The sequence below is a fragment of the Microtus oregoni genome, unplaced genomic scaffold, assembly GCF_018167655.1.
Source record: "Microtus oregoni isolate MIOR12 unplaced genomic scaffold, Mior012 000002F_ref0000024, whole genome shotgun sequence".
NCBI lineage: Eukaryota > Metazoa > Chordata > Mammalia > Rodentia > Cricetidae > Microtus > Microtus oregoni.
The window spans coordinates 54721468-54733805 of record NW_024543061.1 but is presented as its reverse complement, the minus strand read 5'-3'; the positions used below and the strand labels follow the sequence as shown (position 1 = coordinate 54733805).

General features: G+C 50.6%; 1 protein-coding gene across 12 annotated transcripts in view; it reads left to right on the top strand.

The window, feature by feature from the left end:
• Positions 1 to 12338, top strand: part of Atp2b2 (ATPase plasma membrane Ca2+ transporting 2) — a 318107-nt gene that overhangs the window by 241904 nt on the left and 63865 nt on the right. For 8 of the 12 annotated variants that reach the window (XM_041643604.1, XM_041643656.1, XM_041643618.1 and 5 more), the window contains 3 exons: positions 8103 to 8228; positions 9864 to 9896; positions 11154 to 11213. In XM_041643604.1, coding sequence (XP_041499538.1) covers positions 8103 to 8228; positions 9864 to 9896; positions 11154 to 11213 — 219 coding nt within the window. The remainder of the gene's footprint in view (positions 1 to 8102; positions 8229 to 9863; positions 9897 to 11153; positions 11214 to 12338) is intronic. The other 4 variants (XM_041643646.1, XM_041643626.1, XM_041643673.1 and 1 more) reach the window with 1 other exon arrangement.

The following is a 12338-nucleotide window of genomic DNA, read 5'->3' as shown; positions in this document are numbered from 1 at the left end:
AGCAAGAGCTCACCAGGCAGGAAGGAAAGCAGATACCAACACCCAGAGGCAGGACCACACTGAGGTGTGGGATAGCAGGATATAGATGCTTGGATTCTGGACCATAGTCAGGAATCAGGATGTTATTCTGAGTAGGATAGGATGGCCTAGATGGAATTGCCTAATGACACTGGAAATTTTGTAAGGTTTTTCTGGCTACCACGGGGGCATAAGATGGGCTGGGGAGGTCGTGTGGGCAGAACACCTTCATAAAACCCTCCCTTGCAGAGATAACCAAGAGGCTTCATTGCATGGCCATGTTAACCTCACAATAGAGATACAAAATGATATACAAAAGCCAAAAAAGGAGCAGAGAGGCCAGGGGGGAGTGTATTGAGCTGGGGTTTACAGGGCAATTAGAAGCTTGCTTGGTCCGTTTCCCTCCGGGTGGGTGGGATACCCTGGCAATATAAAAAGGAAGATCCACAAGTCTTTCAGGTAATAGAAAAGCTGAAGTATTATTTCATCTAGAATTTAGTCACTGCTTGTCTTAGTCAGGGTTACTGTTGCTGTGATGTAACATCACGAGTGAAAGCAATTTGGGGAGGGGAGGTTTTACTTCACTCATAGATCCATGTAACAGTTCATCGACAAAAGCAGTTGGGAACTCAAACAGGGCAGGAACCTGAGAGGTCACGGAGGGGTGCTGCTTACTGGCTTGCTCCCTGTGGCTTGTTCAGCCTGCTTTCTTATAGAACCCAGGACCATCACCAGCCCAGGGATGGCCACACCCACAATAGGCTAATTAACACCACCAACACTAACGAAGAAAATACCTTCCAGCTGGATCTCATGGAGGCATTTTATCTCTATTAGCATGCCCTCCTCTCAGATGATTCTAGCCTGTGTCAAGCTGACATGAAGTGAGACAACACATCCCTATACCTATTTTGCTTTGTAGACCAGGCTGGCCTCATCCCCTATATTTATTAAGTCCCTACTGTTTACTGATGGCTAACGGGACAGACAAGGTTTCTGCTGGCCTGGGTTGGAATTTAGAATCTGGTGAAGGCAGCAGTCAAGGAAGGAACACACAAGCAAATACTAAGGTGAACTCCAGGACAATAAACCCACCAAAGACACAAGATTGCAGTGAGAAGGGGCCCTGAGGCTGGGAAGAATCTCAGCAGGTCAGAAAATGCCTGACTCAGGAAGTTACATTAGAGCTAAAACCAAAACTCTGAAAAATGCATTTCTAGCAGAGAAGCAGCAAGTGCAAAGGCCCTGGGGTCCAAGTAAGGGATCATGGAAGGTCTCCAGCGCCCTATGGGAACACAGGACCATGTGACAGATCTGCAGCTGGCCCCAGACCCATCAACCCTGGTTCTGGCCTCTGAGCTGCAGGAGTTGGCAGGCAGGTAGCCGTCCTTGGAGAAAGTGTGCAGCGGTTTTTATGGAAGCCCATGGTAGATGGTGACAGTGTACAGATAGCGTGGAGAAAGGTAGGAGGGGGGATGCTAGCAGGAGTCTGACGAAGACAGCATTCAGAGTCACTGGCTAACAGTGTCACAAAGCAACCTGGGAGGACTCCAGGACAGAGAGAGATTCCAGAATGACGGAGATGCTTGGGAATCTGGCTGCACTGGTTTAGGGTGAATCACGGGGGTCTCGGTTCTCTCACAGAGGCACAGGGCCCAAAGGAAAACGGGGCATTGGAATTGAAAACAAGGTGGAGGTGAAGGCAAAGCCAGGAAGCTGTTCTGAGGAAGAGGCAGGAGGAGGAGTCTGGGGAGCACAGCAAGGGCTTCTGTGGTTCTTGTCCCTTGCTTCTCTCAAGAAGAAGGGAGAAGCTAGGAACATCTTAAGAGCCAGAAGTACTGGAAGCCAGAAGAGAAAGGAGGCCTGAGGTCCTTGGAGATGAGATAGGAAACACATCTCAGATGGGCTAGGGTGGAGCTAGTGACCGGGAGGATACTCTGTGTCTCACTATAGTCAAGAGGGTCCTTGAAGCCTGGGCTGGTCATCAGGTCAGGAGTAGGTGGCATGTGAGGACCAAAACAAGCAAGGGAGATCTACAGAGGCCACCACAGGTCTACAAGGCTATAAGGAGCCAGAGGAGTGGATTTGCTTTTCCCTCCAGATATCAAGGTACAGGGAACATCCTTGAAGACATGCTGTAGAGGATGGTTGGGCCAGAGATGTCCGGAAGGTTGTGCTCACCTTATGGGACTGATGGGCTGGTAGGAGGCTCCCGAAAACACACCTCTCAACTTGAAAGGCCCTGTTCATCGAAAGGATAGAAAAGGGGCGTTAGAGTTGAGATCCACAAAGACAGCCCCCGGCACATACTAACTAGGTAGATGAGGAAGGAGCCAGACATACACAGAAGGCCAGCTGGGCAGAGGGAGGAGGGGTGGCAGAGCGTGGACAGGTGTGGACAGTAGCAGGGAACGGAACAAACGCAAAGAATAAGTAGATAGTACTTTCTCGTTCCTGGCTATGTGAGCAGAGCCGGGATGGGTCAGGGTGGCCTACTGGGAGGGGACGCCAGCTCTAAGAGTTGTAGCTTCATCCATCCTCCACCCCCTGGATCTCACTACAGACCCACGGGATTTGTTCTTTCCAGCCATAGAGGACAGATGAACCCTCCACCCAATACCCGTCTTGCTTCCTGTTTGCCTGTTTAACTGCTACCATCTGCTCAGGACCTCACTAGGAAGGGACCCATGACCACCAGTGCCCTCCACAGCCACTCCTGTTAGCACACTGGGTATTACTTTGATGAGGGTTTTTGGTTTTGGGTTTTGGTTTTGGTTTTTTGAGATAGTGTTTCTCTGTAGCTTTGGAGCCTGTCCTGAAACTAGCTCTTGTAGACCAGGCTTGCCTCGAACTCAGAGATCCGCCTGCCTCTGCCTCCCTAGTGCTGGGATTAAAGGTGTGCACCAACACTGCCCAGCTCTGATGGGTTTTGCACTGTGCAAACAATCAAAAATACAGAGAGAAGGCCGGGCGGTGGTGGCGCACGCCTTTAATCCCAGCACTTGGGAGGCAGAGGCAGGCGGATCTTTGTGAGTTCGAGACCAGCCTGGTCTACAAGAGCTAGTTCCAGGAGAGGCTCCAAAACCACAGAGAAACCCTGTCTCGAAAAACCAAAAAAAAAAAAAAATACAGAGAGAAGAGGAGGAGGAGGAGGAGGAGGAGGAGGAGGAGGAGGAGGAGGAGGAGGAGAAAAAAAGGAGGGGTGGGCAGTGGTGGCGCGCGCCTTTAATCCCAGCACTTGGGAGGTAGAGGCAGGTGGATTCCTGTAAGTTTGAAACCAGCCTGGTCTACATACAGAGCAAGTTGCAGGACAGCTAGGGCTACACAGAGAAACCCTGTCTCAAAACCACATAAATAATGAAAGAAAGAACAGAATTGACAGTGTTCCCGCCAGACCAAATCTAACTGATCTCTTACCGAAGGACCCACCCACAGACAGACTTCTGAACCAGTTCTCCAGCCAATCAAGTCCAGGTGGGGAGCTCTGAGCCCAAGGCCACTGCCATCGGGGCTGTGCCCAGCTTCAGCCCCGAACCCAGCAGCTGTGAAGAATGTGGGAGGAGCAGGCAGCAGAGGTGAATGGGACAGGTGCCCTGGAATACACGTGCTGTGTGTGCTCAGACATACTGCTGGCTTCTCTGAGCCTCAGTTTACCTGTGAGACTCACAAAGTGTCAATGGTGACACAAAGGGGAAACCACTGGGACAGGGTCAGTGGAATACCCTGAGGACCCCTGTGGACATCCTTCCTTACAGTGGAGACATGCGGGGTTCTAATCCTCTTTGACTGGGAACCCCAGACAATCTCTACCTCGTCCCTGAGCCTCTATTTGCTCTTCTGTAAAATGGGTTGGTTGCCTCAGTTCCTAGGAATAAGTGGAAGCAAGGAAATTTCCTTTATCTCCATATCCTGCCTGGCCCCTTCCTCCTCTCAGGACTGCCCCTCCTCCACTCACCCAGAGGCACTGGTTTTAGGGTATCCATGGATCTCCCCCAAATCCCTCGGGAGCTTGGTTCCACATTGCGGGGGCACATTGGTGGTCTGTTGTGGGGATCACAGGTCTGCGCTTGTTTTCAAGCACAGCAAAGGTGAGGGAAGAGAGAGAAAGTGAGTTCCTGGCTTAGCCTTCACCAAACCCCAAGTTCATCTCCAGATCCAGAGGAAGAATCTGGAGAGAGCTCGTATTCAGAAGCAGCAGACTAGGTTGTGGGCATCCACATGCCTGCCTCCCCAGGATGGATAGGGGGACAGACCCCAAACTGTGACACATCGGAATGGGCAGAGAGAAGGGCTGAGAAATCCAGGACTGCAGGGGTCCCAGACACCAGAGTGAGGCAGCAGTTACTCCATGGCCATCTGGAGATGCACCAACACAGTGCTCTTCTGGCAATCCCCGCTCCCCCACCCCACACAGCAGATGGAAACATGGACTTTTACAGACCAAACCATCTTCAAGTGTTTACACATTAGCCAGAAATTCCAGTATTTCACCAGTCCCTGAGAGGCGGTGACATTCGATAGACCCCAGAATATGAATACTGGCCTGGTTTTGCATAACCTCAAGGCCATCTCGAGCTCCCGGAAAGGCTTCGCATGCCCCAGGATTAGTATTGGCAGAGGGCAGAGGGCAAGGAGCACAGCACAAGAAGGCTGGTATCTGATCCGGGGTTTCTGATTGCATTACTAGGGCCTCAAGGAGCCAGCCAAGCCCTTAGAACACTGGTTCTCATTCTGTGGGTCTCGACCCCTCTGGGTATCTAATGATCCTTTCACGGGGGCTGAATATCAGATATTTACATTACAATTGATAACAGTAGCAAAATTACAGTTATGACGTAGCAGTGAAATAATATTATGGTTGGGGGTCACCACAACATGAGGAACTGTATTGAAGGATTGCAGCATTACGAAGGGTAAAAACCACTGATTTAGGAGTCTGAACTGGGGGACATCATCAGACTGCCATTTGGAGGTTGGGGCTGTGTTCTCTAAAGCCCCTGCTTCTATCCAGTGGTAGGTCTGTTCCCAGATCTGGTGTGCTCTTTGTCCTGCCCCTGTCTCTGTCCCCTGTCTGCCTACACAGGTTACAGGAGCCGCCAGGCCCGGGTGGTGATAGGCATGATCAGCTTAAAAGGTGATTCGAGGCCTGCTTATCTTGGGTGGAAATTGGCCCCCACATCTTTTTCCATCCCTTCTCTGCTAAGCAGGTGGAAAACAGCTTCCTGTGGCCTCTGGACCCAAGGACCAATACACTCATCTCTCCGCCAGCCTGCTCTCAACTGGGTTTTACAGCTAGCTGTGGGGGCCTTCTCACTGGGGCGGGGAGGGGGTAGTGAGCTGTGTCCAAGATCCTAGGCTGGAAGAAAGAGAGTTTAAAGTCTGGCGTTGCTCTTCCTCTGTGTAGGGCCTGGGACAGTCTACCTCGCCCTTCTGGCCTCAGTTCCCATGGCGTGAGAGCTGAGATTACTGTTTGTAGGGTGGGGTGTGGTACAGTGCCAGCACACAGTAACTGTGCCAGATATTTCCTTTGTGTCTATAGTAAGTGCTCCAAAGCTTTCCTGGGGCTTCAGTTTCCTCATCTCTCTGGCAAGACAGTCAGTCCTCTCCTCCCAGCACGTGAACAAAGTTGGTACCCAGAACCCTGAGTGGCAGGTCAGCTTAACCCTGCTGGACAGTCTCATAGAGCAGGCATGGCTTCTGCATGCACCAGAGCAGAGGGGCAGAAGAGAGGACCACCCTGCACTTCTCTGGATAGACTGGTTGGTGAGCATGGCTCTGTCTGCTTCCCAGGCAGCCACTGTCAGATTCAACGGCATCTAGCACCATCCTGTCACGCAGACATCTCTGACCTCCAGGGACTGCCTATGTTCCCCAGCCAAGGCTGTCTGATCTCATGAAACTCCAGCTTCTCAGACGCTCCCTGGCAGCCCCTGGCAGCCCCGCTTTACTTTCTGTCTGTGGATCTGGAAGCTCGTGGAGCTTCTGGCAGGTGGATGCCGGTTAGCTTAGTGTCCCCAGGGTTCCCTCATGTCTCTCGTGTGTCAGCCCTGCTATCTCCTGAAGGCTGACAGTCCAGCGAGAGAGAGACAGAGAAAACACCGTTTCCCACCTTTGCTTTGTCTTCGTTTCTTAAGACAGGGTCTTATGTAGCTAGCCTAGGCTGCCCTCAAACTCACTACCTTTAGCAGAGGATGACCTTGAATTCCTGATCCTCCTGTCTCTTCTACCTCCCAAGCACAGGGATGACAAACGTGTGTCACCACACCAGGTCTCTACCTGTGCATCTTTCTCTCTCTCCCACAAGTTCTCTATGGTGTTAAGACAGCCACTCTCTGAGCCTGTGTAGTAGAGGCCTGCCTGACAAGAAAACAACACTTGTTGATTCAAAAGCCCCAAATATGGGGGCTGGAGAGATGGCTTAGCAGTCAAGAGCACTTGCTGCTCTTGCAAAGAACCCAGGTTTGGTTCCCAGTACCCACAAGGTGCTCGCAACCCGTAGTAACTCTAGTTCCAGGGAATCTGGTGTCCTCTTCTGATGTGTTTGGGTACTGCACACATGTGGTACAGAGATACATGTGGGCAAAACATGTATACACATAAAACAAAAATAAAAAAAATTAAAAAATAGCAAAGATGAATAAATGTAGAACTGCCTCATTCAACAGGTTTTTTCCAGACCCCTAAGAATTCTAGGATGTTCTGGAATTCACTTTGAGAAACATAAGATTCTAAGAAACGAGCTGGATGTACTGACACAGACCTGCAAATCACAGCTATGCAGGTGGCTGAGGCAGGAGGGTCACAGTTCAAGACCTACCTGAGCTAGAGTGAATTCAAGGCCATTTTGGGAAACTTAGCGAGGCGGTGTTTCAAAATTTTAAATTGCAAAGTAACTAAGATGTACCTCAGCTGGCAGAGTGCTTGCCTAGACTGCATGAAGCCCTGGTTCTATTATTAGCACCCTATAAACTAGGCATGGGGGCGTATGTCTGTAGCTCCAGCATTTGGAAGGCAGAGGCATGAGACCACCATCAGTGACACAGCAAGTTCAAAGCCAGCCTGTGATACATGAAAACCTGTCTCAAAAGTGCCTGAGAAAGGTATTCTGAGGTAGAGCACTAGCCTCACATACACAAGGCCTGGATTTCATCCCTGTTGCCTCAAATACTAACTGTGACAACAATAGCAATAGTAGTCACCTTCGCGGAAAAGGACCTGAAATTTCCTTGTAGCACAGATGCCCAGAGAGTCTGATGTCACTGTATACCCACCTCCTCATATAAAATTTGGAAGGTCATAAAATACAATGCACAGGATGACTTACAGAAACCAGTTGTGTTGAAATAAAGTAGTTTTAAAGTATGTAGCACAGTAATATGTGTGTTTCTAGATAAGTGTTCAAAATAAGACCCAGGAGGAAGATAAACTACCGGTCTACTGTCAGAGGGGTGATAATCAATATCTACCACATAGAGAAAATCTGGAGTCTTTATAGTGCATCTACAGCTGTGTGTGATGTTATTGGTGATGGGGCCCATTCATCCTGTACATTCACAGTGGGAGAAAACACTGAATTTCACTCTGAGGTCTGTGAAAACATATATATGAGGTTTCCCATCTCAGTTCACAGACCCCTGAATTCTCCACTAGTGGGGAGATGGGCCAGTTCTCACCAGTCTTCTCTGGGTCTTAGTTCCCACTGGGTTACAGAATAAGGTCTGATTATAAAAACTATACATAAAGAGAGAGAATGTTCCGTACTTGGATTATAATCGTGAAAGAAGAAATGAGAGAAATAGAGACAAGCAGAGGTGACGCTCCAGGCTAGAAAAGGAGGTGCTGGGCTTTTCTGTGGACCAGAGAACTGAGAAGCAACAGCAATTTTATAATAGTCCATCTCAGCCTTCCCTGAGGCATTACCATCTGAAAAGGCCCCACCATGCCCATGATGTGGCCCCCAACTGAAGGTGTCACCCCATGATCTCAGTGGGCAAGGTACTAGAAGCTGATAGACACTTGTTCCTTCTGTTGATTTGGGGAGGAGGCTTTGCCATGTTATAGTAATGGGATTATACCTTCCCCAGGGACCCATGTGATGGAGGGCTCAGGACGGATGGTAGTGACTGCTGTGGGTGTGAACTCTCAGACTGGCATCATATTTACCCTGCTGGGGGCTGGAGGTGAAGAGGAAGAAAAGAAAGACAAAAAAGGTAAGCCTCTTTCCCCCCACACTCACTCTGAAAACTAGGGAAGGAGCTTTTAAGGTCACATTTTTCATTTACCTGTTCACTCCACAATATAGAGTGCCTGCCTCACCATACCCTGTGCCAACAGTCACCTCCCTTGTCCTCAGGGCCTGTTGGATTGGGTGGGTTATGTGTGTTCCATCTGCCTCAGTTTCTGTCTTGTCCAGTCATGTCACCGAGGCCTCCCCTTCCCCTCTAGGCCAGTCTCGGGATGCTGGAAATGTCATTCAAACTCCAGACTCCAGCAGTAGAGGCAGCCATCAGGCGCTGGCTTCCCCTTACCTCAGTACTGAACAGAAGCTCTTACCCAGAAATGTTCCTTCTGACATTGGTCAATTATACCATCAGGGCTGTAAATCCATCCAGCATAGGCAAGTGCCGGACATGGGCAGGCACTTGAAAACATGGCTGAAATCCAGTTCCATGCTTTTTGCTCTGATTCCCCAGGAGGACACAATGTCCAAGTCCTGGTTCCCCTTCTCCTTTCAAAGTAACAGTCCCTCACTGAGGTGCAATGTGTAGCCATCTGAGATACAAATACCTTCCAGAACAGAAAAAAGATGCTCACACAAAAAGGCCTGAACCCAAATCCCAGAATAGCCAGAGCCTTACCTGGTATCCACACTCAGTCTCAGGAACAGTCCCTTTTCAGAGTGTCAGTCTTTCATCTCCTTCCCTAAGCTCTAGAGCAGCACCCACACATTCAGACCTTCGGGAGATTGGGGAAGGTCGATAAGTGGGCAGGTGGCCCTTCCCAACCAAGTTCAGGCAGGCATGCTAGCCACAGAGGCCACTGGAACACAAAACGGGCATCAGGGCCAAAGGCAGCTGGTAACTGAGTGGAGAACTCCTTCCCAGTGTGTCCCTGAGGTCACAGTCGTCCCTTCAACACCCAGCATGAACAGTGAAGCTGAGCTGTTATCTGCGAGAGCAAAATGAGGCTGAACTAAATGGAGCAAAGACCTGGCTGAGAGTCCCAGGAGGTACTGGGACAGGGTCTCATGGACGAGTGAGGATCTGTAACAGGGATGAATAGACTGAGTGCAGTAGGGCTCCGTAAGATGTCGGTGAAATACAGTAGTTTGTACCTGTGTTCCAATCTCCATGGGCCTGGCTGGGAACAGACACCCGGAAGTTCCTGCAGGCCAGCCCTACATCTGACAATACCGTGAGGAAATCAGGCCTCAGTGGCCCCTTGGGTACCATTCAGGGTCCAAATCAGCATAGAGAGAGGCAGAAAAATCCGTTCTGTGTAGAGAGTCAAGGTGGAGTATGGCTTGTAGCTAAAGAATCAGAACTGAGCCCTTGTCTTCCCATCCCTTCATGTCAGCCTGAGACACAGCTCAGAGTCCAGAATGGTCTCGTGTGTGTGTGTGTGTGTGTGTGTGTGTGTGTGTGTGTGTGCGCACCAGTGTGCATGTACGTGTGCATGCATACCCGTGTGTGTGAGTGCATGTGTGTGCACATGTACAGCCGTGTGTGTGTGTGTGTGTGTGTGTGTGTGTGTGTGTGTGTGATGGTGGTCTGGTGAGGTGTGGTATACACATGAGGCTGTATGTGCTTCTCCTTCATTAACATGTCTCAAAAATCATCACACAGGTGTGAAGAAGGGGGATGGCCTTCAGCTACCAGGTACAGTAAGACAACCCTCAGGGAAGATGGGCTTTAGGAGTAGCTGCAGCTGTGGGCCCCTGGGCCTTGCCCCTATATTAGTAGCACATAGTTGGAGGAGACCCCGTGCCTACTGAGGGTTATCCCCTCTAGACATTGCTGTGATCTTCTGTATGCCAGCCCAGCAGGGCAAGAAAAGCATCCACTCTGTCCTCTTATGCCCGAGGCCAAGTGGTACCTCCAGTGAAGCCCCACATACTAGCATGCAGTACCTATCTTGCCATCACAGCACCCCTGCCCCCCACCAACTCAGTTCCTGTCCCCAAGCACACACTATGTCCACCTCACCCACCAGTGTCCTTTCCTCTTGTTACCCATATAACCGTATCCCCACTCCAAGAAAGAACTCCATAAGGGTGAACTTAGTGGTCCCCTACCATTGTTAATTTCTTAGTTAAGATCTCCCTGATTTAAAAGGAGACATCTAGAAGCCCTTCTCTGGTGTGATATCTCACATGGGGGTTACTCCCGTACTCTTCAGTGAGCTGGCCAGGGGAAAAGGTGATGGAGGGCACTGGCCTGATCCTAAGTCACCACCGTTGACAGCAGTTCTCCAGGAACAAACGATGGTGGTCTCAGGGAAAGACTTAGAAGTTTCCGGCCACACAACACCACTCACTGAACATTTTTTAATTGACCCTGGTCATGGATCCTTGGGCAGAACTTCCTTATCCCATGGGGTTCCAACCTGACCAGCTGAGCCAGCACAGATCAGATGTCACCATAGAAATGCCATCACAGCCAGGCACACCTTTGATCCCAACACTTGGGAGGCAGAGGCGGGCAGATCCCTGTGAGTTCAAGGCCAGCAGAGTCTACAAAGCCAGCTCCAGGCCAACCAGAAATACATGATGAGACCCTGTCTTGAGATAAAATTAATAAATAAAGCGCCATCCCACCTGAGCACCTGACTCCACTCCATACTGTCCTTCACAGACCCTCTGTGTCGGGGTCTCAGAATCCACTCGCCCTGGTGACATCTCCATGGGAACCCACCCACCCCAGTGGCATCTCCATGGGAACCCACCTGCCATGGTGGCATCTCTATGGGAGCATTTCACCTCCTTCCCCAATTTGAGTTCCTCGCTTTCCCATAGAGTTGTTTTGGTTTGTTTGTTTTTTTAAGAATAAGTCGTGTGATTATCCCCAATAGATTCATGTCTCTGTCGTCGCCTTCTCCATTGTGACATTGCATTTTCCATCCCTCCCACCCCACAGCGGTCGACGGCGCAGCACCTGCAAACGCTGCAGGTAGCGCAAATGCCAGCCTAGTCAATGGTACGTCTCCACAGCGAGCTCTCGGGCTGGGTTTCTGGGTTTCTTCTTCTCTGCCCTCTACTCAAGGCTTTCCCTATCCTGGGTCCCACAGACCTCTCTCACGCATGGCCACCCCAAAACACTCTCCCTCCAAGTACTTAAAAGCAGAGCTGTGACCCAAAAAGTCAACTCCACATGACCTTGGCTTCAGATCTAGCCCCATGAAAAGCAGCACCCAGGATAGCCCACCCCTAAGCATAGTTCTGCCTCTGGTTTTGGAAAGGTGGCCTGGGGTCAGGAACTAAATGGAAGCCATCATCTGGGTCCCTAGCAAAGGCTCCAAGCCTCCTCTAAAATTCCCCAAAGGTGGAGACTTGGGCTGGAGTTCAACCCTCTAACCCCGCTCATATCATGGCTGGGCCACAAGTAGACACTTCTCCCTCAGTCTCTTTCTCTTCTCTCTTGCCAAGCCAGGAGGTATGAATGCTTGTGGGGCTTGGACCTAGTCTGTCCCTCTAGTGTGAACTGGTGTGCCTCACTGGTGCCTGGGCTGGAGTATCTATGGGTCTCTATACTCTTATTTTGCCAGAGTGGCTGGTTGGGGTGGCTGCCTGTGTCCCCGGGTCTTCATCATCTCCTCACACGCAGGCATTATTATAACCACTTGCTCCAGGGGTCTCCACTGTCCATTATCCTCAGATACCACCCCTGTCCTCACTAGGTCCCATGATAGCCACCCAGGCTGCACCTGGATGCTCAGGGGCATTAGGGCTTGGCTGTCAAAATACTTCCAGAGAAGCCGAGGCAAGGAACAAAAGCATTAGTGAGTGCTGGACATGTCCATGATGTGGCTCGCGCCCACCCCTCCTTCAGAGACCCTGTCTCACCCTGTCCTCCCACCCTACACCTCTCACCAACCCACCTGCCTTCAAAGTGCCCCGCAGACCCACCTGGGAGATGTCAGGGGCTGCACAAGGCACCTCTGCAAGCCGTTGCTAATTCTAGTGCGGGTCTATTTCAAGCCCAGGAGGAGGAAGGGAGACAGCTGGGGCTGTGGGTGGTGTCAGCCACAGGGAGAGGTGGCTGAGAGGTGACAGAAAGAGCTGGCATGGGCAAACCCACAGCTGAGAGAAAAGGAAGTGAGAA